The sequence below is a fragment of the Oncorhynchus kisutch genome, linkage group LG7 (assembly GCF_002021735.2).
Source record: "Oncorhynchus kisutch isolate 150728-3 linkage group LG7, Okis_V2, whole genome shotgun sequence".
NCBI classification, from domain to species: Eukaryota; Metazoa; Chordata; class Actinopteri; order Salmoniformes; family Salmonidae; genus Oncorhynchus; species Oncorhynchus kisutch.
Window position 1 is genome coordinate 27,842,930 of NC_034180.2, and position 23,275 is coordinate 27,866,204.

Sequence of the window (23,275 nt, forward strand, 5' to 3'; positions counted from 1 at the left end):
CTACCCTAGCCTATCCCTGTACTACCCTATCCCTGTACTACCCTATCCCTGTACTACCCTAGCCTATCCCTGTACTACCCTAGCCTGTCCCTGTACTACCCTAGCCTATCCCTGTACTACCCTAGCCTATCCCTGTACTACCCTAGCCTATCCCTGTACTACCCTAGCCTATCCCTGTACTACCCTAGCCTGTCCCTGTTTGCCTGTGTGTGTTTATGTGTGCACCTCTCCCTCCTTGTCCCCTCGTTCTGCCCAGGGACTGCTGTGTGTGTGTGTGTGTATCTCTGTCCCAACACACACAGACAGTATATTATTTATCTGATTAGCTGACACATCTGTGTGGAGCTCTGTGCAGTGCGGCAGCTGAGCAGAGCAGCGTCAGGCCCAAGGCAGGGCATGGATTTCATTTAAAAAGTATCAAAGGTTTACACGCCGCTCGCTTTAATCAGCATGTTTATCAGGCAGAGAGAAATTGCAGGAAGGACCACAGGGAGAAGGGGGGGTTATCTTAAGGACCAGTAGCCTGGGAAATTGATAATGGCTACAAGGTAATTTACTGGCAACTTGTGCATCCCTCCACCGCGCCGCTGCCGAGGCCGGCCCCTCATTCTAATTACAGGCCATGTAATGCACTAATGAAGCTGCGGGGTGTGTGTGTGTGAGTCTGTGTGTGTGCTCTGTGCCAGTCTGGAGTGATTTCATGAGCTTGAGATTGAATACATCTCTGGGCTGTGGGTGGGTGGATGGGTGGGTGGGGAGGCCAGTGCTTGAGATTGAATACGTCACTGGGCTGTGTGTGTGTGGGTGGGTGGGTGGTGGGGAGGCCAGTGCTTGAGATTGAATACGTCGCTGGGCTGTGTGGGTGGATGGGGAGGTCAGTGCTTGAGATTGAAAATGTTGCTGTGTGGGTGGGTGGGTGGGGAGGTCAGTGCTTGAGATTGAATATGTCGCTGGGCTGTGTGGGAGGGTGGGGAGGCCAGTGCTTGAGATTGAATATGTCGCTGGGCTGTGTGAGTGGGTGGGTGGGTGGGGAGGCCAGTGCTTGAGATTGAATATGTCGCTGGGCTGTGTGGGTGGGTGGGTGGGTGGGTGGGGAGGCCAGTGCTTGAGATTGAATATGTCGCTGGGCTGTGTGGGTGGGTGGGTGGGGAGGCCAGTACAGCCTCCCTCCAGAGTCTGTGTGTGTGGCTATCTCCCATGATGAATGTGATGTGAAAAAGTATCTGATTCATATTTGGCAGTGTGACAGACACAGTCCAATATGATTGGTGTATGTATGTATTTCATAGATTAAGTCAACGAGATGATGCTGTGTTTTGGAGCTTGGTGTTGGTAGATGTGTGGTCTGTGGTGGGATATTAGGAGGCAGCTCTGTTTGCAGTGACAGTCATTGAGGGTTGTCTGGAGGACAACGTGTCTGGAGGACACTCCCTAACTACTAACTTTTGTTTTCCAGACTGGTCTCCCTGACTCACTCAGTAGCACAATGAGTCCTTTTGCAAACTGACTAGCTTAATACTTAACTGGGTCAGTTCTGTCTGATGTGATGGGGTCTCACTGAAGAGTGTGTGTGAGTGCGTGCTCAGTTCTGTCTGATGTGATGGGGTCTCACTGAAGAGTGTGTGTGAGTGCGTGCTCAGTTCTGTCTGATGTGATGGGGTCTCACTGAAGAGTGTGTGTGAGTGCGTGCTCAGTTCTGTCTGATGTGATGGGGTCTCACTGAAGAGTGTGTGTGAGTGCGTGCTCAGTTTTGTCTGATGTGATGGGGTCTCACTGAAGAGTGTGTGAGTGCGTGCTCAGTTCTGTCTGATGTGATGGGGTCTCACTGAAGAGTGTGTGTGAGTGCGTGCTCAGTTCTATCTGATGTGATGGGGTCTCACTGAAGAGTGTGTGTGAGTGCGTGCTCAGTTCTGTCTGATGTGATGGGGTCTCACTGAAGAGTGTGTGTGAGTGCGTGCTCAGTTCTGTCTGATGTGATGGGGTCTCACTGAAGAGTGTGTGTGAGTGCGTGCTCAGTTCTGTCTGATGTGATGGGGTCTCACTGAAGAGTGTGTGTGAGTGCGTGCTCAGTTCTGTCTGATGTAACGGTCTCTGACCTTGCAGTGTGGTCGGACAGTTCCATGTCCAGTTCACACAAAGTTACTGATAAGAAGCAGACTGGCTCTGCTGCTCCAGTGTTAGTGTTGTTGTTCTGATGCTCCGGCTCCAGCCAGGCCCAGACAGCCAGGACCCAGACAGCCAGGCCCAGACAGCCAGGCCCAGACAGCCAGGCCCAGACAGCCAGGCCCAGACAGGACGAGGAGTTCACCCCCCCCCCTCACTAGGGGATGTGTGCAGGGCCAGGAAAACCTTGATATGACCATCATGTAAACATCCCCAGCTATCTGATGGAGGGAAAGAACACTGTTTTCTCAGTGTGTGTGTGTGTGTGTGTGTGTGTGTGTGTGTGTGTGTGTGTGTGTGTGTGTGTGTGTGTGTGTGTGTGTGTGTAAGCGCGCGCATAGACATCGTTCTCTCATGGTGTCCTCTCTTTTTGTTCTTCAAGTGATATTTAGATGGTTATGTGACCTTTTGGCTCAATTAGATCATCAGCAGACATCATCATGACTCTGTGACTTGTTGAAATAATCACTCATATGACGGAACAGGAAACCGTTGTGATGTGAGAGTTTAAAGTATATAACGTTTCCTAAAGGAAGATTTTCCTCCTCGTTCCCTCTCTTCTCTTCACAGGAAAAGGAGGATGTCGAGGCAGTGTCTGTAGGGGCCATTCTTTCAGACTACCAAAGAGTACGAGTGGAAAATGTGTAAGTAGAACAAGTGTGTACACACACACACACACACACACACCTAACTACATGCCTGAGAGACACTGTATTCCAAACAAAGATGATGTACATATGTTTAGTCCATGATGTTCAGTCTAGCTGTATTTTTATGGTACAGTTGTATTACCAGAATGGCCCATGGCTTACTTACGTAATGGGAAACAATGTATTGTTATACACGACATCAGAAAGGTCTATACAGTAGGACATTGGATACAGGTGAAAGGGTTTCAATGATAGTACCTTTGGGAGAGGCCTAGAATGGGCCTCTCTCTCGCTCTCCCTCTCTCTGTCACTGTGGTAAGGTACATTCCAGCACAAGCCTCTCTCATCTTGTGTTCCCAACACAACCACAGAGCTCTCAGCTTATGAACAAATCCTGCTGTCAGTCATGTATTGTTTCAGCCACTCACACACACTCGTTCCCTCACATACACACTCACACACCGCAGGCGTTCTCTGAGACAAAGACATGTACGCCCAAGAGTTTCGGCTCCAGTTACCAGCACACAGCCTATGTGAGTGTGTTGTGTATGCAAGTGTATGTGTGTGTGCGTGAGTGTGACACAGACAGTTATAGTGTAAAGGAGGTGCCATTTTAAGATAATTACCCCTCTTTAATTCCCCCTTTTTCTGCTGAATCTGTTGAACAAAGCCAATAGCACCAGAGACGGCTCCGAGTGTGTTCCATCTGAGCCTTGGTGTGGCAGCCTGCCCGCAAAACTAGTGAAAGTGCCTGACGCACTTTGAAGGTGTTGTGATCCTGGTCATTTTTCATTCTGACCCACACCCTCCCTCCCTCACCTGTTCTCCCAGGTGTGTGCGACTGGGTCTGCAGCCCCTGGCCTACCTGTGGCGCCGTGACCAGGCAACCCTGCTCTCCGAGATGATATCATGTGACCTCCACGCCCTCCTCATCAAAGTGGCCGCCTTCGGTGTGTCTCTCTCCTTTTCTCGTTCTCTCTCTTTCTCTCTCTTTGATCAGGGCAGCGGGTGAGCAGTCCAACACCGCCCTTCTCTCATTTCCGGCTTAGTGCTCGCTCTTTTCTCAGTCCAAAAGGTACAGGTTAAGTAGGAGAGTTTGTTAGAGGGGAGTGAGGAGAGTTTGAGATTGAGAGCGGGGAGGGAACGGGAGGTGGAGGGTTTGTGTTACCAAAGAGAGAAAGAGAGAGTAATGTGCAATGTTCCGAATCATCAATCTGTGGTTTTTAGCAGCAATGTTGAGACTTGTGCCAGGGGGCAAGTGCAGCAGAGTGGAAAAGATTATGAATAGAAAGATAAGAATCAGAAGGGAGGAGGAGTGACAGGGGGGGGGGGGGATCTTGGCACTTGAGCAACTGTACAGGTGATTGCACAGCGCATTAATGAAACCTGTCAATAACACCGCGCAGGCGTCTCTATTGTGGTGGGAGGCCAGTGTTGCTTACCTCACAACTTTTGCTTACCTCAAAACTTATGGGCCGTGAAGAGTAGATTAGAATCTAGTATATATCTAATTTAAGCTCCGGCACAATTGGATAAGGTTCAAGTATCGTCACCTAGGTTTGTCTTCTTGGCCAGTGTTGAGCCTGGGGGACAGAAGGATTGGTTTGCAGAATAAGAGGAGAGAAAAGCGTTTTTTCTTTCTCTTCAGTGTGCTACCTGTATCTACTTGACAGTTGAGTTGGATCCCTTTGATAGTGAAAGTGATAAATTATAATTATTTGGCAAATGGTTATTTTTGACTTTGAAACTACTCTGGGTGATAGATCATTATGGAGACACTGTTTACATGCTCTTAAGTGCTAGTTGTCGCCTTCAGGAGCAATCAGCTGAAAGGGGTGCCAGCTAGACTGATGACCTAGTGAACTGAACGTTGTGACATGTTCAGGTTTCTAGATATCTCTCAACACCATTGAAATGGTCACTGTTGGAATGTAGTTCCTCATTTACCTGCATTATTAGTCTTCGTATCTGACTATTTCTCTTTTTCTTTTAAAGTTTGAAGTGTTATTAGTCTTTTCCCCTGTTCAAACTTGAATCTTTCATGTTTTTCAAGAGAGAGATAATTGCAAGAATCCAATTCAGAGCCTGTTCTAATTTTACCGGCAAGATCATTGTGTTCTAGCATCTCTGTAAAGTAAACATGTTATCATGATGTTCTCCAAGTGAAGTCCCTTTCTCTAGCTTTATCTAACACATGCTTTTGACTTGTGTATTCCACTTGGGTTACTTCTTCTCCCTTTGATGTCAATGATCACACTGTCCTTTCTTCCACCCTGTTTGAACGCAGTGAACCTGGAGAATGTTAGAGGGGATAGTAATTATGCTAATGCAGGGCTTTTTAAAACAACGTCATCTTCATTTGGTCGCCGAGACAAAGCCTCTTTGTGTCTGGCCCAGGAATGCTGCTCTGCTATATGCTGCGGCTCTCTGCTATCGCCCCAGCATCGCTAGTCCCTTCAAATTACCGCCCAAAGTCATTCACAGCCAGAGAAAACACCTCACCTTAAAAGCTTAAGTCCCCCAGTGACCAGGCCACCATACCGCCAAGCTTTCAACCCCTTCTGTTAACACATAGGCTGCTCCTCTAAAAGAAAATTCCACACATTCATTTTGTGAGTGTGTGTTTGTTTGTGTGTATTTAGTGTTTTGGTTACAGGTAGAAGGGGAAGATGTTATCGTGGTCCCTGACTCCTCACCTGTCCCGAGGCAGGGGTAATTAGAAATGAGAGAATTTAATGGGGCCGTGAGCGCCTCAGGCCCTTTTAAGGCACCACTCAAATAATTGCAGCTTTGGTTCGAAGCAGGTCTGAGCAGCGAGGTGTGCTGTTTGGGGGGGTATTGGGTGACAGATGGGTGTACCTGAGGGGATGAGGTAGGGGGCGAGGGGGATTTGCCTTCGCAGACCTCAGGAAGAGATAATAACAGCTCTCTCAGGGTTAAAGGTCAAAGCCACATCTGAAATGACAGAGAATGCTGCGATGTTAGAGATGCTTTTGGTTCATCTGGCACTGTCTGCAAGATACGTTTTTCTTTGGGGGGGATGAAGGGATAGATTCTGGGTGGTAGTTTCAGTGTAATATTCCTTCATTGCCTACTTAGAGAGACAGGTGAAAAATGTATGGTAAACCGCATTTCCTACTGCTTTTGCTTTTTAGGGGGAAGGGTAGAGATTTTGAAGGTGACAAATCCCTATTGTCAAAAGACAGCTGTCCAAAAACTGGATGATCCTGTAAATGAATTCTCAGGAAGCGCTTATTTTCATACTGACGTTACTCTAATCCACAGTTGGAGAGAAAAGAGAGTAAGAACAGACAGAAAAAGATTATTGTCAGATTTCTGTCTCCTGATATCCTATGTAGTGAAGGCTATTGCATGTCTTAAGATATTGAGCACAGTAGAATATTATAAAGCCAAATAAAAAGATTCTGTAAATGTGTATTGGATGATCATTAAGTTTTACCAGAGTTGGGCCCTCTATGTTTTCACATACAGCACAACCGCTCTCTTCTTTGCAAGTGATAATTGGCAATTCCAAATGCCACTATTAAATATTAATGTAATTAGTTAACTGATTGATTAGTGTTGGTGTGTGTGTGTGGGTGCACATGCAGGTTCAGCATTTTCTGCAGCAGCTAATTGCTCTGCAGCTTTAGCGATAATTGCCATTTTTGAAATCAGCGTTTCTCCGTTGGAAACCTTTTATCACATTGTGAGCTGAGCTCTACCCTTTGCGCTCGGCCTTCCTCAAATCAAACCTTTGTGTTATGAGAAAATTAAACATGGACCGATTTGCATTCACTGAAGACCATACTGTAACTCCAGTTTAAAACCATAGACTAATTTAGTTATTTCAGAAGACCTAATGGTTGGTTGACAATTGTCTATTTGAAATGCGATGTTGTCTTGTCTACTGTCAAAAACACCAAACTTCTTTGAAGGCAGAGGAATAGATATGTTTTCTTCTGAAAGTCAAGTCAGCTTCCATTGTCCTTTCAATGGCCGGGACCAAATTAACCTTGAAAAGCAAGCAGTGCTATAATTTGCTGTTGACATTTGATGTACCACTGACAGTAAAGCATTGTGATGAAAACAATTAAAGCAACTTTAACACAGTGACAGTAAACCCTAAACCGTCAGCCTCAGGTTGCACAGTTTAACCTTGACTCAGGTCACAGACCCCCACCCACCCCTCTTTTCCTCCATCACGTTGGGATGGAAAGTTGCTAACAACAGAAAGACAAAAGAACGTGGAGGATTAGTCATTTAGGCTTGACATGCCAAGTAACAAGACTCCTTTTTTTTTACCTGTCTATTGGCTCATGTGACCTGACCTTGTGAGGCCAGTTCAGTCATATAAATCTCTCAACAATGTTATGAGTTTAGTGTAAGGTTCAATGATCAACTGTTTGGGCCCAGCTTGCCACAATGAACTGAAACAGCAGTATTTGATATAAAATCAAATCAAACTTTATTTGTCACATGCGCCGAATACAACAGGTTTAGACCTTACCGTGAAATGCTTACTTACAAGCCCTTAACCAACAGAGCAGTTCAAGAAGAGTTAAGAAAATATTTACCAAATAAACTAAAGTAAAAAAAGACTACAAAGTAACACAACATAACAATAATGAGGCTATATACAGGGGGTACCAGTACAGAGTCAGTGTGCGGGGGTACAGGTTAGTTGAGGTCATTTGTACATGTAGGTAGGGGGGAAGTGACTGCATAGATAATAAACAGCTTGTAGCAGCAGTGTACAAAACAAATGGGGGGAGTCAATGTAAATAGTCAATTTTGCTGCTATTCCCTGAATGATTCCCCGATCCACCTCTACGCAGACGACACCATTCTGTATACTTCCGGCCCGTCCTTGGACACTGTGCTATCTAACCTCCAAACGAGCTTCAATGCCATACAACACTCCTTCCGTGGCCTCCAACTGCTCTTAAACGCTAGTAAAACCAAATGCATGCTTTTCAACCGTTCGCTGCCTGCACCCGCACGCCCGACTAGCATCACCACCCTGGATGGTTCCGACCTAGAATATGTGGACATCTATAAGTACCTAGGTGTCTGACTAGACTGTAAACTCTCCTTCCAGACTCATATCAAACATCTCCAATCTAAAATCAAATCTAGAGTCGGCTTTCTATTCCGCAACAAAGCCTCCTTCACTCACGCCGCCAAACTTACCCTAGTAAAACTGACTATCCTGCCGATCCTCGACTTCGGCGATGTCATCTACAAAATAGCTTCCAATACTCTACTCAGCAAACTGGATGCAGTTTATCACAGTGCCATCCGTTTTGTTACTAAAGCACCTTATACCACCCACCACTGCGACCTGTATGCTCTAGTCGGCTGGCCCTCGCTACATATTCGTCGCCAGACCCACTGGCTCCAGGTCATCTACAAGTCCATGCTAGGTAAAGCTCCACCTTATCTCAGTTCACTGGTCACGATGGCAACACCCACCCGTAGCACGCGCTCCAGCAGGTGTATCTCACTGATCATCCCTAAAGCCAACACCTCATTTGGCCGCCTTTCGTTCCAGTTCTCTGCTGCCTGTGACTGGAACTAATTGCAAAAATCGCTGAAGTTGGAGACTTTTATCTCCCTCACCAACTTCAAGCATCTGCTATCTGAGCAGCTAACCGATCGCTGCAGCTGTACATAGTCTATTGGTAAATAGCCCACCCAATTTTACCTACCTCATCCCCATACTGTTTTTATTTATTTATTTTTCTGCTCTTTTGCACACCAATATCTCTACCTGTACATGACCATCTGATCATTTATCACTCCAGTGTTAATCTGCTAAATTGTAATTATTCGCCTACCTCCTCATGCCTTTAGCACACAATGTATATAGACTCTCTTTTTTTTCTACTGTGTTATTGACTTGTTAATTGTTTACTCCATGTGTAACTCTGTGTTGTCTGTTCACACTGCGATGCTTTATCTTGGCCAGGTCGCAGTTGTAAATGAGAACTTGTTCTCAACTAGCCTACCTGGTTAAATAAAGGTTAAATAAAAATAAACACTAAAAAAACATCAAGATTCAATGGCACTTATTGGAGTTAAACAATGCAAAAGGAAAGATGGATTTCCATTCTGTATCATTGATACCTCCTCTTTATTGTCAGTTAGTGTCTTTTCCTAAAAGTCAGGGACAACATCTGTGTAAACCTTGCAATATACATTGGATAAGGTTTTAATTGCCCACAATATCTTTTCATTTAAATTTGTTGGATATAACAGATTCCATCTTTGAGGTGGGTGCTACTCTATTCACCCTGCCTATTATTCCTCTCAGAGACATTGAATTTCAGATAAGAGCTTGGACGCATTTCACATATAACCTCAATCTTATCATCTTTTGTTTGTGGCAGCATCCCTCCCTCTCTCCTCCCTTCCTTTCTCTCTCTCTCCCCCTGTAAGATGAGGTGATACTGAACAGCTATTGTTTTCACTAAGGTCTTTGAGAGCGTTGTTCAAAGGCTTGACGCGGCTCACCTTCTAGCGGGAGATGCTTATTTCATGCATTTAAAAGCTAAAATGTTTCACATCCTGAATCCAATTTTCTATCCCTTTTCTCTCTGAAGGCAGGGATTAAAGCCAAGCTGTCAGTCGGCAGACATGCCAGATCCTAAGACGGCTGCGATATTCGGCTCTGGCATTGGCCGTATCTAGAATCTCTCTCCCAGGTTTTAATTTGGCATTAGGTGCAATGTAGCACTGCCAAGGACAGTGAGCAGGAGAACACAACTAGTTTAAATTAAGAAGGTAACTCATGCTGGAGGTTTACATTAATCATTTGATGAAGGGTGCTTAGGCTTTTGCCAGTGGGTAAAAAGTATACACAAGGTTTTGCTGTTGAAATAATTGGCTCTGACTATATACAGTGGTGCAAAAAAGTATTTAGTCAGCCACCAATTGCGCAAGTTCTCCCACTTAAAAAGATGAGAGAGGCCTGTAATTTTCATCATAGGTACACTTCAACTATGACAGACAAAATGAGAAGAAAAAATCCAGAAAATCACATTGTAGGATTTTTTATGAATTTATTTGCAAGCAAATTATGGTGGAAAATAAGTATTTGGTCACCTACAAACAAGCAAGATTTCTGGCTCTCACAGACCTGTAACTTCTTCTTTAAGAGGCTCCTCTGTCCTCCACTCGTTACCTGTATTAATGGCACCTGTTTGAACTTGTTATCAGTATAAAAGACACCTGTCCACAACCTCAAACAGTCACACTCCAAACTCCACTATGGCCAAGACCAAAGAGCTGTCAATGGACACCAGAAACAAAATTGTAGACCTGCACCAGGCTGGGAAGACTGAATCTGCAATAGGTAAGCAGCTTGGTTTGAAGAAATCAACTGTGGGAGCAATTATTAGGAAATGGAAGACATACAAGACCACTGATAATCTCCCTCAATCTGGGGCTCCACGCAAGATCTCACCCCGTGGAGTCAAAATGATCACAAGAACGGTGAGCAAAAATCCCAGAACCACACGTGGGGACCTAGTGAATGACCTGCAGAGAGCTGGGACCAAAGTAACAAAGCCTACCATCAGTAACATACTACGCCGCCAGGGACTCAAATCCTGCAGTGCCAGACGTGTCCCCCTGCTTAAGCCAGTACATGTCCAGGCCCGTCTGAAGTTTTCTAGAGAGCATTTGGATGATCCAGAAGAAGATTGGGAGAATGTCATATGGTCAGATGAAACCAAAATAGAACTTTTTGGTAAAAACTCATCTCGTCGTGTTTGGAGGACAAAGAATGCTGAGTTGCATCCAAAGAACACCATACCTACTGTGAAGCATGGGGGTGGAAACATCATGCTTTGGGGCTGTTTTTCTGCAAAGGGACCAGGGCGACTGATCCGTGTAAAGGAAAGAATGAATGGGGCCATGTATCGTGAGATTTTGAGTGAAAACCTCCTTCCATCAGCAAGGGCATTGAAGATGAAACGTGGCTGGGTCTTTCAGCATGACAATGATCCCAAACACACTGCCCGGGCAAGAAGGAGTGGCTTCGTAAGAAGCATTTCAAGGTCCTGGAGTGGCCTAGCCAGTCTTCAGATCTCAACCCCATAGAAAATCTTTGCAGGGAGTTGAAAGTCCGTGTTGCCCAGCAACAGCCCCCAAAACATCACTGCTCTAGAGGAGATCTGCATGGAGGAATGGGCCAAAATACCAGCAACAGTGTGTGAAAACCTTGTGAAGACTTACAGAAAACGTTTGACCTCTGTCATTGCCAACAAAGGGTATATAACAAAGTATTGAGATAAACTTCTGTTATTGACCAAATACTTATTTTCCACCATAATTTGCAAATCAATTCATTAAAAAATCCTACAATGTGATTTTTCTGGATTTTTTTCTCATTTTGTCTGTCATAGTTGAAGTGTACCTATGATGAAAATTACAGGCCTCTCTCATCTTTTTAAGTGGGAGAACTTGCACAATTGGTGGCTGACTAAATACTTTTTTGCCCCACTGTAGGTCTAAGAGAGACCCACAAGCAGAGTTCAGTAAAGAGTGAGAACCCCCTTTCTGTTAACACTGCCTTTTTTTTCAAACATTTTGTTTCAAAGATCAGTTTATTATGCATCATTTCAAATGTTTTTGTTGTAGTAGTCTAATAAGCAGGTAGTAATGGATATGATAGTGTCCTTTCCATACAATTTTTTGTGTACAGCATAACCATCAATACATTTACAGAACACACATTTTTATACAGCATTTGCAAAGTTTTACATGTCACTATGATAGTCTTGAGTATATTACTGACGTCATTGTTCAAATAGGGCAAAACCGCTCTTTTTCCACACTAATTTCAAGCTTTGGCGGAGTAATTTTGTGAACACTGTACCCCTTAAAACGCGTTTCCTTATTACTCCACTCTCTGCTTTGAAAAGTTCACTGAATTTAATTGCGGTTTTATAGGATAATACGGGATAAAAAGCTTTTTAAGGGCCAGCTATTCCTTTTGTCTCTCAGGAAAGCTTCCCTCTCTTAAAGTGTGGCCAACCTGTCTCTGGCGGCAGACAAATGGCAGCTTCTAGTGGGCTTATTTGGGTTTAATGTGGCATAATGAGGTTATGTAATTGGGTTTAGGTCAGGTTGTAAAACAGGTTGAGAGGAGATGGGGATGTGAAGACCATGTAAATGAGTGCAGTGTTAAGATTGCTGGATGAAGCTAACAGTAACAATGTGGTGGGCTGGGCTCACAGTACGTAGCCACTGAGTGACACTCACAAAACGTGTCCAGTATTCAGTTAGGCCTATCTTATGGTTCAGCAAGTAGAAGATAAACAGATTTCTGTTGTCATTATTCATTCACTGGGGGAATTTCATAAAGATGAAACTACTTTTATGTCATTGGAAGATTGGCATCACAAGTCTGAATAGTTATATACTGTATGGTATATTATCACGCATTCCTGTCATGCACATCCCTAAGCGCTTGCCACCTCCCTCCCTGTAAATATCAAATCATGTATCATATATTATTTAAGGCAAAGTTAATGAACACATTAAAAAAGCCACATCCTCTCAGCAATTTGAAGCCAATCATTAAAATTTGTTAAAAGGCATGACTAATTAAAAAGGATATTTAAATGGGATTGAATTTTAATGCTTTTTCTCTTATTACCTTTGTGCGGGGTTAAGATGAGAGGGTGACGAGATTAGATATTCTCATACTAATTAAGGCCACAGCTCCCCTGGGTGGAGAACAAGGGCCTGGCTCATTCTCTCCTTCCATCCCTCCCCCCTGGTCTTCCCTCGCTCCTTCACATCGCCAGACCATTGGAGGCTTGGGAGGCCTAGTTGATGCTTAACTTGAAACCCACTTTGGGATGCTGCATGCCCCTCCCCAGAGCTACCGTGGAATCGAACCTTGACCTTTTGAGGTTGTCTGGACAGAAAGAGAATATAGTTTCTCATGTTATGATTAACTTTTGCCTTCTAATTGCATAGAAACTTGTACATGAGCAGGATGAAATACATTTGAATAGGATAATGAATGTTTTGAGGTTTTGATAACCAAATATATCGGAACAGAATACTATGGTGTTTGTTGTGTTGGCACTTATGTCAAAATAGCATATCAGTTTGTTATACTGTAGGTAATTACTTGTTTGTTAATGTGTCAGACTGTGTATGAAAAGCCACACTGAGAAGACATTGGATAGGGGTGAAACTAAGTGAGCCACCAAAAAGCCTCTCAGTCACATGAAGCTGAACATAGCCTTGCTAATCTTGTCTTTGGTAGTCTCCATGGCTATAGAATCAGAGGCTAGCTAGATTGGATTGGCTGAGGCTCTAGCATGAACAGGAAACCACATTAGGATCATTTATATGAAGCCTCCTTGGTCACGGTGTTCACCTGGTTTCACCTTTACTCCCATTTGATGTTTAGCTGTTTGTCTCTGTTGTGTCTGCTGAGTTACATGCTGTCTCATTGGCTGTTTGTCTTTGTTGTGTCTGTTGAGTTACATGCTGTCTCATTGGCTGTTTGAGGTTAAGAGCAAGTAGGGTCACCTGGGGTGATACCATAAGTAGATTGTTTGTTTACTTGAGGATCAGAGTTGTTTGTTCTCAGGAGATATCGTGTGGCCTCATCAGCCTCCTCATCAAAGAGCTACGGGTCTGAAAGGAGGCTTCATCAGGAACAGGTGTCAGAAAAAGTTTGACAGGTGGACGCAGGATTTTGTGTCACACAGAGAATAAAACCATAGACACTTAGGTAGAGTGGAACACAGACTGTTAGTGCCTTTGATGCACAAGTACTGCAACATTAATTGACATGCTAAGCCATTAATACGGCCTTGGTGGCTAAAACTGGCTAATGTTGGGACCTCTAAGAATTGAGTGACATTCAAAGGTGGGGTCTTTTTGTTCTCTAAGCTTTGTTCTGAAGTAAAAATGAGGACGAAGAGACTGAAGTAAGAGGTAATGGGATTCTTGGAATGTGGCACTGGTGGGTACTGGCTGGGTGAACAGACACAGAACTCTTCCTCCTGTTTTTCTCTCTGCTGCCCCACACAAAGCTGAGGGCCTGTGAGTCACTTCCATGCACCGTGTAAGAGGAAGGAGAGTGGGAAGGCAAATAAACAGGATCTCTCTCTCCCTTTCTCTCTCTCTCTCAGAGTTTAGGTTATCAAAGGGAACCAGATGAGGGGTGCTTCTCTCTTTTCGCCCCGCTGAGACTGAAAACTGTTACCCTTACCCGGAGAGATCTGTGTACACTACTTGCAAAGTCAAATAAATAGATCCAGTGTGGAGGTTTACGTGTGTGTCTGTGTGACTGCCCGTAAAGCATCAGCGCCTGTCATCTTCAATCACTGTTCTCTGTCCCTGATCAGGCCTCCCTCTCTCTCTTCTGTGTGTGTGTGTGTGTGTGTGTGTGTGTGTGTGTGTGTGTGTGTGTGTGTGTGTGTGTGTGTGTGTGTGTGTGTGTGTGTGTGTGTGTGTGTGGGGCACGCTCGCGTGTGCAGGGCTGGATCCTGAGAAACACTTGGGGAAACCTCTGGCTGACATGGAGCCCTATCTAACTCAGGTCAGAGCATTACCTCACCAAGATGGATCTGGCTTTGTTATATACTTATGTCACCTTGAATGAACTCACTAAAGAGTGGTCTGCTTTCAAACTGTTGCTGCTTTCTTAGCAGCATTGAGTTTAATCTAAAGACTCAATATATGACCAACAGTGATGTTTTGGCTAGTGTTTCAAACATTTAGATTTAGAGTAAAGTGATGGCTTTTAGGCTGGATCTTAAAATGAAATGATTATGAACATGTTGTTTTTGTTGGACAGCTTTCGGAGAAGTATGGTGTCCATGTCTGTGGAGAAGGGGGCGAGTACGAGACATTTACTCTCGATTGTCCTCTGTTCAAGAAGAGACTTGTTATGTAAGTCCAGCATTGAAAGTTGTATCTTTCTTGAAATGAATGTACAGACAAGAAAGTATATAGTAATAATAGTTTTTTCCTCTTTCTGCAGAGATGCTATGGAGACAGTGATCCACTCTGCAGATGCCTTTGCTCCGGTTGGCTACCTGCACTTCAGCATGATGCACACAGAGGACAAGGTGAATGTAAGTCTTCCTTCTTGCAGAGTTAGGCTGTTTTTGTGTCGGCATTTAGTCATTTCAGTTGAAGATGTAAATGCAATTCAATGTTTTACTTTATAATATTAAGGATATTAACATAAATACATTTGTCTTGCACACCATTGATACAGAAGTCACTCATAAACAAAATAAATAGAATCAAACAGTCCCTAATAGTTGCTTTTTTGATACGTGATAAGGATGGGAAGCACTGTGGGGCAGGGCAGAGATCAGCCTCTAGAGGGTCTCCCTCCCATCTCTCCACCGCTCTCTCCTCTGGCCCCACATGGCCTACTTTGACATCTGCAATATTCACTCCTGCCTGAAACTAGGCCTGGCTTAATAAACATGTCTGCTCAAATGAAGGCATTTAGGATTCCGGTAGCTGGTTAAGCGAACACGGTGGGGGGATAGAGGGATGGGGGGATGGAGCGGAGTAAGGAATGGTAGAGGTGAGTAAAGGTGGGGGGATAGAGGGATGGGGGGATGGAGCGGAGTAAGGAATGGTAGAGGTGAGTAAAGGTGGGGGGGATAGAGGGATGGGGGGATGGAGCGGAGTAAGGAATGGTAGAGGTGGGGGGATAAAGGGATGGGGGGATGGAGCGGAGTAAGGAATGGTAGAGGGGAGTAAAGGTGGGGGGATAGAGGGATGGGGGGATGGAGCGGAGTAAGGAATGGTAGAGGTGGGGGGATAAAGGGATGGGGGGATGGAGCGGAGTAAGGAATGGTAGAGGGGAGTAAAGGTGGGGGGATGGGGGGATGGAGCGGAGTAAGGAATGGTAGAGGGGAGTAAAGGTGGGGGGATGGGGGGATGGAGCGGAGTAAGGAATGGTAGAGGGGAGTAAAGGTGGGGGGATAGAGGGATGGGGGGATGGAGCGGAGTAAGGAATGGTAGAGGGGAGTAAAGGTGGGGGGATAGAGGGATGGGGGGATGGAGTGGAGTAAGGAATGGTAGAGGTGAGTAAAGGTGGGGGGATGGAGCGGAGTAAGGAATGGTAGAGGTGAGTAAAGGTGGGGGGATAGAGGGATGGGGGGATGGAGCGGAGTAAGGAATGGTAGAGGTGAGTAAAGGTGGGGGGATGGAGCGGAGTAAGGAATGGTAGAGGTGAGTAAAGGTGGGGGGATAGAGGGATGGGGGGATGGAGCGGAGTAAGGAATGGTAGAGGGGAGTAAAGGTGGGGGGATAGAGGGATGGGGGGATGGAGCGGAGTAAGGAATGGTAGAGGTGAGTAAAGGTGGGGGGATAGAAGGATGGGGGGATGGAGCGGAGTAAGGAATGGTAGAGGGGAGTAAAGGTGGGGGGATAGAGGGATGGGGGGATGGAGCGGAGTAAGGAATGGTAGAGGTGAGTAAAGGTGGGGGGATAGAGGGATGGGGGGATGGAGCGGAGTAAGGAATGGTAGAGGTGAGTAAAGGTGGGGGGATAAAGTCATAGGGATAATGCCCTGGCTTTTTGTACATTGACTGTATGTACCCATGCAACACATTGGATTGACTCATGTCACTTTTCACCTTGCAACGTTGTTCTCGTTGGTTTCCTTCTGGCTGCCTCTGGTCTGGTAGGGTAGAAGAGGACCAAGAAGTGTATGTATCCTTAGATTTGGTCAACCTAGGTCTACACAGTTAACTATGATGTCAGATAAGGTTGTGTGTAACACCACAGCCCCTCCGTTGAACAGTATTACAGTGGTCTGGTCTGGTCGCCACTAATTATCTTAGCGGATTGGAGCCTACAACCAGTGACTAAGAGAAAGGCGGGAAACTAAATAAAAGCAACAAGCTTAGTAAACAACAGCATCTTTGTCAGTTACTCTATGCATTGTATTTGTAATAAAGAAAACCATTAAAGAATGGTGAGAGAAAGAACCAACTTGGAACAAAGAGGATGAGAGTTGTATCTCGTAGAGGAGAGGAGCTGTATGAGCTGCATTAATCTGTGTGTATGTTTGTGTGTGAGGGGGTACACAGGGGGTTCACAGGGGATCACAGGGGTCACACGGGTGGGAGCGGCCCCTAGCAGGCCAGTGCTCCAGGGTATGGTTTTTGTGTGTGTTTGTGTGTGTTATTATGGACAGAAATCATACCCTTCAACCCCGGTGACCCTCCAGCTTCCATCCTCCATACCTACAGCTATGTATTTTCTACCCCCCCCCCCCCCCCCCCCCCACACACACACACATCCCCACAACCCCCCCGGGTCGCTGTTTGAGGGAAGAGCAGGGAGATTCCCTGGGCCTGGGACTCAGGGGAGAGGAGAACCTGCCCTCATGCTGCAGTCCAAAGCTCTTTCCATCAGGGTGACAGATCAGCCCTGACACCAGCACTAGAGGACTAGAGGAGACGGCACTGGGGCGGGCGGTGGGCAACACAGGGGGTGGGGACATTACGGCCCTCCATCATTTGCCCCTCAGTTTTCCCTCCCTGTGTAGGCAGCAACCGAGAGGGGCTGCAGTATAATTAATTTGATTATCATATGGCCAAATGCAGCTGACAGCAGGAAGGTGGGGGTGAAGGGGGAGGGGGGATTAGTTGCTAAGAACATTTGAAATATGTATTTAAATGTTTTACGCCCTGGTGGAATTTGGCAGGTAATATGTACGCCGTTGAGAATGCTAATGTTTTTTAAAAATGTTTAAGAAGAGGGTATGGAGGCAAAGTTGTAAATAAACAAATGAATAAAACACCAGTGTGGTGAAACCCAAAGCATGTCAAAGCAAATCTAGGAGTCAAGAAGAGTGACAGCCGGCATGATTGAATTTACAGTATCAGAAAATCCATCCGCCTGCCGCCCCTCCCTGCTTGGTGTAATTCATGAATATGTTAGCATGTTGTTTCATATTCATTCACCTTGAAGTTATTTGTGGCTAGGCCCTCGTCAGAAACATAGTGACATACATAGCCTAGCCTGTGTAGTGGCGGCTTCTTGAAAAAACAAATTGTGCTCTGTTTGGTTGTTTGCGCTGGTTGTGTGTAGTTATGTGATTTTGGGGCTGTGTCTGTTTGGCTTGATGTATCCCCTGCTGGTGTTTTACTGCAGGGCCCGGTGGCGAGTGCTTTGCCCCTCGGTAGTTGTCCTTGCCAGAGTGTCATTGAAAAGATGACTGAGGAGGCTGATCAAGCTGAAGACATCCAGGAAGAATTTACATCAAATGGCGACCTTAGTTGTCATCGGGGCCGTGGTGAGGCGCGTGCGTGTGTGTGTGCGTGCTCTGTGTCATGTGGCCAGTGTCATTATGCTAGCTCTTTTGAGTGATCACTTGACAAGAGCTGTCATTCTAAGAGCATACATTTATGACTGTTTAGGAATGACATTTTTTATTACGGTCCATACTGTCCATAATTCTGAATGAAGTATTACTTAGCTGTCGTATACATATGATTTTGCTGTTAAAAATACTCTTCATATCTTCCAAAACATATCTCTCCCTCCAGACTTCCCGTCCTGCTCACCTAAAAGCTCCAGGGGCTACCAGTGGATCTCAGGCATCACCGGGCTTCACAGCCCAGACCCAGGGATCCAGAGTCAGACCAATACAGCATTCTCTCTGCTTCAAGGTGCAGCTCAGTACAGCAAAACAGGGGGGAAAGTATACTGACTGCAAACTAGTTTGTAACTCCGATGCTGCAAACTAGTGCATCACAAGTTCAAAAAACAGACTTGTAAAACGTTCCCAAGGCTACTTGAAAATTCTTTGGGTTCTCAGGAACTCTAGTGATAAGTCACAAACTCAGACTAATGCCCTAACCCTAAATAATCTATGTTCGCTTCAATCAAATAAACATTTAGAACTATTGAGGGAAGAGAAGGTTCGGGACTGCTTTTACTAGAGGTGATATCAGGATTATAGAATGTATTAAGTGGTTGGTGCTTGGGATATTGGAGTGGTTTGTGCTTGGGATATTGGAGTGGTTGGGGCTTGGGATATTGGAGTGGTTGGTGCTTGGGATATTGGAGTGGTGGACAGTGCTCTGTAACCCCTTTGTGAGGTTTAACCATCAAACCAGACAATTGAGAAAACGAAGGGGGAAAACTCCTTTGTTCCCAGGACACCTTTTTTTCTCCTTGTTGTGTTAGCAAAATGCATTTGAGGTGCGACAGGCAAGGGCCTGAGCAAAAAGCAGGGGAGCGATCAGCTCTGTATTCACAAATGCTCTTTTTAAGTTTGGGAGGCAAAGTGTTAGAGGCCCACGTGTCAGCTGCTTTGTCCATCACAGGGACGGAATGGACAGACACTTTAAATGAACCCAGAGCGGAGCACACCCCGCTCCTCTTCAAACAGACACTCACTCTCACACACTTACACAGGCACGCTGTGTGGGTTAGCTCTTTTTCGCCCTGCAGAACTTTTTCTAAAAGTGCACACTTTAATAGTGCATCTGAATTGGGGGGGGGAGAAAAAGGGTAGAAAGATGAAAAGCATATTTAATCGTGGTACGCGGCTGAACAGCCTTCAGAGCGCAGAGACAATATTAAAGGAGTTAATATTTAATGGAGAACCTCTTTGTATGAGGGCGAAGTGTGTGAAGTACTCTGAGATGCCAGCGTCGGCAAAGGAAAACAAACTTGATGCCAAATCATATTATAAGGGGGAGAAAGACCTTGCTTCAAGCCCCCTGCCTTCCCTGTGCTCTTTAAGGGAGATGTGTACAATGCATGGGATGAAAAAAAAACATGACTCTCAGAACTATGTCACGGTAAACATAGCTCAATGTGCATTCCCAAGTATCACCACAATCATTTAGCAACCTAAACAGGTTGTGTTCTCTCTACAATGACAAATATTTGTGTGTGTATCTGTAATCGGTGTCTTTGTCCTGTGTAGCTGAGCTGGAGAAGAGAGGCTGGCAGCTGAAGCATATTGTTCTGGTTCACCTGTATGTGAGGAACATGGAGGACTTCATTTCACTCAACAAAGTCTACACCATCCACTTTGGCGTAAACCCCCCTGCCAGGTACCATAATGGACCAGTAGGCTGCCTCTATATTGTCTAGAGAGATTTCCCCTCCCTGTCTCCTACCTCGTATTAATGTTATTTACACACACCTTTCCTGCGTTCTTAGATCAGAGCAGATGAAGGACAGGGGATAAGGAGAAGAGCATACAGACTATTTAGCACCCTTAGACTGACCCCTCACCCAAAAAGCAGAGACAATCACATATCCTCACTAAATCCTTCACTGTCAGTAAACAGTTGATGAGTATACAGGTCATATCATCAGGCTCTGTTCATTCATGTCCTCCCCTCATCTTCATCCCTCCCTCCACCTCTCAAGGGTGTGTGTCCAGGCACTTCTACCTGCCGGTCAGCTCCTCCAGATGGACTGTCTGCTCCACGACTGGCCCCCGGAGCCACAGGAGGCCCAGCAGGAGGCTACCTTTCACCACAGAGAGGCTCTTCATGTCCAGAGCCTGTCCCACTGGGCTCCCGCCAACATCGGGCCCTACAGCCAGGCCCTCAGGGTAAGAGACCCCTACGGGAGGGGAGATGGAGGGGAGGGTGGTGGGATGGATGGCTGGGTTGGGTCTTTTAGATTCCAAGGAACTTAGTAGAAACATGGAGAGGGGGTGTGGTGGTTGGGTTGGGGATATATGTGTGCCTCTTTAGATTTATACTGGGGACTAACAAGCATCAAGAGGTTAGAGGGGAGACTGATGGCTAAGTGGCTAGAGGGGGAAAGACAGTCTTGTGTTTCTAGGGGCTTTACAAGGAGCAGAGTGGTGCATAGAGAACTCTCAGTGAAAGACAAATCGATAAGAATGGTTGATCATTCCAGGGATCATTATAACTAGCTACAACTTTGTTGTTTGAGTCTGACGAGGAACTAGAAACAAATACATAGCCTTTGAAATCCGACTAGGATACAAAGCTGTGATTTCACTGAAGTTTGTAGTCTGAGAGTGTGTATTTGTCTGCACTTTTGTAAAGTTTGGAGAATGTAGCCTTGTGTATGTGGGTGTGTGTATACGCGTGTCTATCTACATCCGCATTCGTGTGTGAAGTTTGTAGGATGGAAGGTTTTTTCTTATTGTTTAAACACACCGACTCAGCTCAACAGGAGAGAACACAGGAAGTGAGTGTATCCGTGGTTGCGTGGGCGGCTGGTGCTGTCTGTTTACCCACTCTGTACTGGGGATTACACTTGTCAAGTTACTGTCAACAAGGAAAGTGTCCATCTCATCCACAACGACCTTGATCTCCCATCCAAAACCTCCGATGAGTAAGAACACGTGTGTATGGATGGATGGTTGAGGTAGAACCGTTGAGTGTTGGGGATAACTTACAGAGTAATGATATCATGCTGTGCACACTGTTGTTGATCTCATAGAAGGATAAGAAGGTTCAAACATTTTAGGGGATCAATAAAGTTATAGCTGTTATTAGTGACATGAATAATTCAAGCCTCAGATTGTTAAATGAGCCTTGGATAAGCATGTAGTGCAGGATGTGTATTCTTTTATCCTGCTCATATACTACGCTCAGAGCCTACGCTTGTACCGTAGACCGTTAGTGACATACAAACTAACAGTTATATGTTGTTTCGCCTTTAAACAACAGAAGCAGTTGTCTCTCTTAATGTGATTATTCCTGATCATTCAAAATCCAAAGCAATTTCCCCAGAAAACAATGAAATCGGATTTGTTTGCACTGAACTCTGTAGAATGATCCCAAAGACATTAGCTTGTCTCTCAGCCTGCTGACTCTACCTCCATGCTATACTGGTTCAAATAGAACACAAATATATGAGCAGCATTTTTTAATTTTTTTATTTAATGTTTATTTAATTCGGCAAGTCAGTTAAGAACAAATTCTTATTTACAATGACGGCCTACCCCGGCCGAACCCGGACGGCGCTGGGCCAATTGTGCGCCACCCTAAGGGACTCCCAATCACGGCCGGATGTGATGCAACATCACTGTGTTTTAGGGGAAGAATTTTAGATCTTGGTACAATTAGGCCCTCGCTATTGAGCATGCAGATGAGTTGCCCCACAACTCACGCCTTAATGAGAAACTGCTGTCGCCGTGGTGGCGAATGTTGCCGTGACAATATAGCCTAGCATTGGGGTCGCGTCAACAATATATAGTGCATTTGGAAAGTATTCAGATCCCTTGACTTTGTACACATTTTGTTATGTTACAGCCTTATTCTGAAATTGATGAAATAGTTGTGTTCCCCTCATCAATCTACACACAATACCCCGTAATGACAAAGCAAAACAGTTTAAAACATTATTTAAAATATAAAATGAAAACTTCAATATCACATTTACACCTTTGGCAGTGATTACAGCCTCAAGTCTTGGGAATGATGCTACAAGCTCGACACACCTGAATTTGGGGAGTTTCTGCCATTCTTCTCTGCAGATACTTTCAAACTCTGTCAGGTTGGATGGGGACCATCACTGCATATCTATTTTCAGGTCTCTCCAGAGATGTTCGATCAGATTCAAGTCTGGGCTCTGGCTGGGCCACTCAAGGAAATTGAGACTTGTCCCGAAGCCACTCCTGCGGTGTCTTGGCTGTGTGCTCAGGGTTGTCCTGTTAGAAGGTGAACCTTTTCCCCAGTCTGAGGTCCTGAGTGCTCTGGAGCAGGTTTTCATCAAGGATCTCTCTGTACTTTGTTCCGTTCATTTTTCCCTCGATCCTGACTAGTCTCCCAGTCCCTCCTGCTGAAAAACATCCCCACAGCATGATGCTGCCACCACCATGTTTCACCGTAGGGATGGTGCCAGGTTTCCTCCAGACGTGACGCTTGACATTCAGGCCAATGAGTTAAATCTTGGTTTCATGAGACCAGAGAATCTTGTTTCTCATGGTCTGAGAGTCTTTAGGTGCCTTTTGGCAAACTCCAAGCAGGCTGACATGTGCCTTATACTGAGGAGTGGCTTCCGTCTGGCCACTTCCATAAAGGCCAGATTTGTGGAGTGCTGCAGAGATGGTTGTCCTTCTGGAAGGTTCTCCCATCTCCGCATAGGAACTCTGGAGCTCTGTCAACATGACCATCAGATTCTTGGTCACCTCCCATACCAAGGCCCTTCTCCCCCGATTGCTCAGTTTGGCCAGGCGGCCAGCTATAGGAAGAGTCTTGGTGGTTCCAACTTCTTCCATTTAAGAATGATGTAGGCACTGTGTTCTTGGGGACCTTCAATGCTGCAGAAATGTTTTGGTACCCTTCCCAAGATCTGTGCCTCGACACAGTTCTGTCTCGGAGCTCTACGGACAATTCCTTCAATCCCATGGCTTGGTTTTTGCTCTGACATGCACTGTAAACTGTGGGACCTTATATAGACAAGTGTGTGCCTTTCCAAATCATGTCCAATCAGTTGAATTT

At 45.4% G+C, this 23,275-nt stretch overlaps 1 protein-coding gene across 4 annotated transcripts in view; it reads left to right on the forward strand.

The window, feature by feature from the left end:
* Nucleotides 1-23,275, forward strand: part of dph6 (diphthamine biosynthesis 6) — an 85,404-nt gene that overhangs the window by 19,709 nt on the left and 42,420 nt on the right. For 3 of the 4 annotated variants that reach the window (XM_031828788.1, XM_031828785.1, XM_031828786.1), the window contains exons 4-12: nt 2,734-2,807; nt 3,645-3,763; nt 14,327-14,388; nt 14,647-14,741; nt 14,833-14,926; nt 17,979-18,120; nt 18,374-18,496; nt 19,765-19,894; nt 20,217-20,403. In XM_031828788.1, coding sequence (XP_031684648.1) covers nt 2,734-2,807; nt 3,645-3,763; nt 14,327-14,388; nt 14,647-14,741; nt 14,833-14,926; nt 17,979-18,120; nt 18,374-18,496; nt 19,765-19,894; nt 20,217-20,403 — 1,026 coding nt within the window. The remainder of the gene's footprint in view (nt 1-2,733; nt 2,808-3,644; nt 3,764-14,326; nt 14,389-14,646; nt 14,742-14,832; nt 14,927-17,978; nt 18,121-18,373; nt 18,497-19,764; nt 19,895-20,216; nt 20,404-23,275) is intronic. The other variant, XM_031828787.1, reaches the window with a different exon arrangement.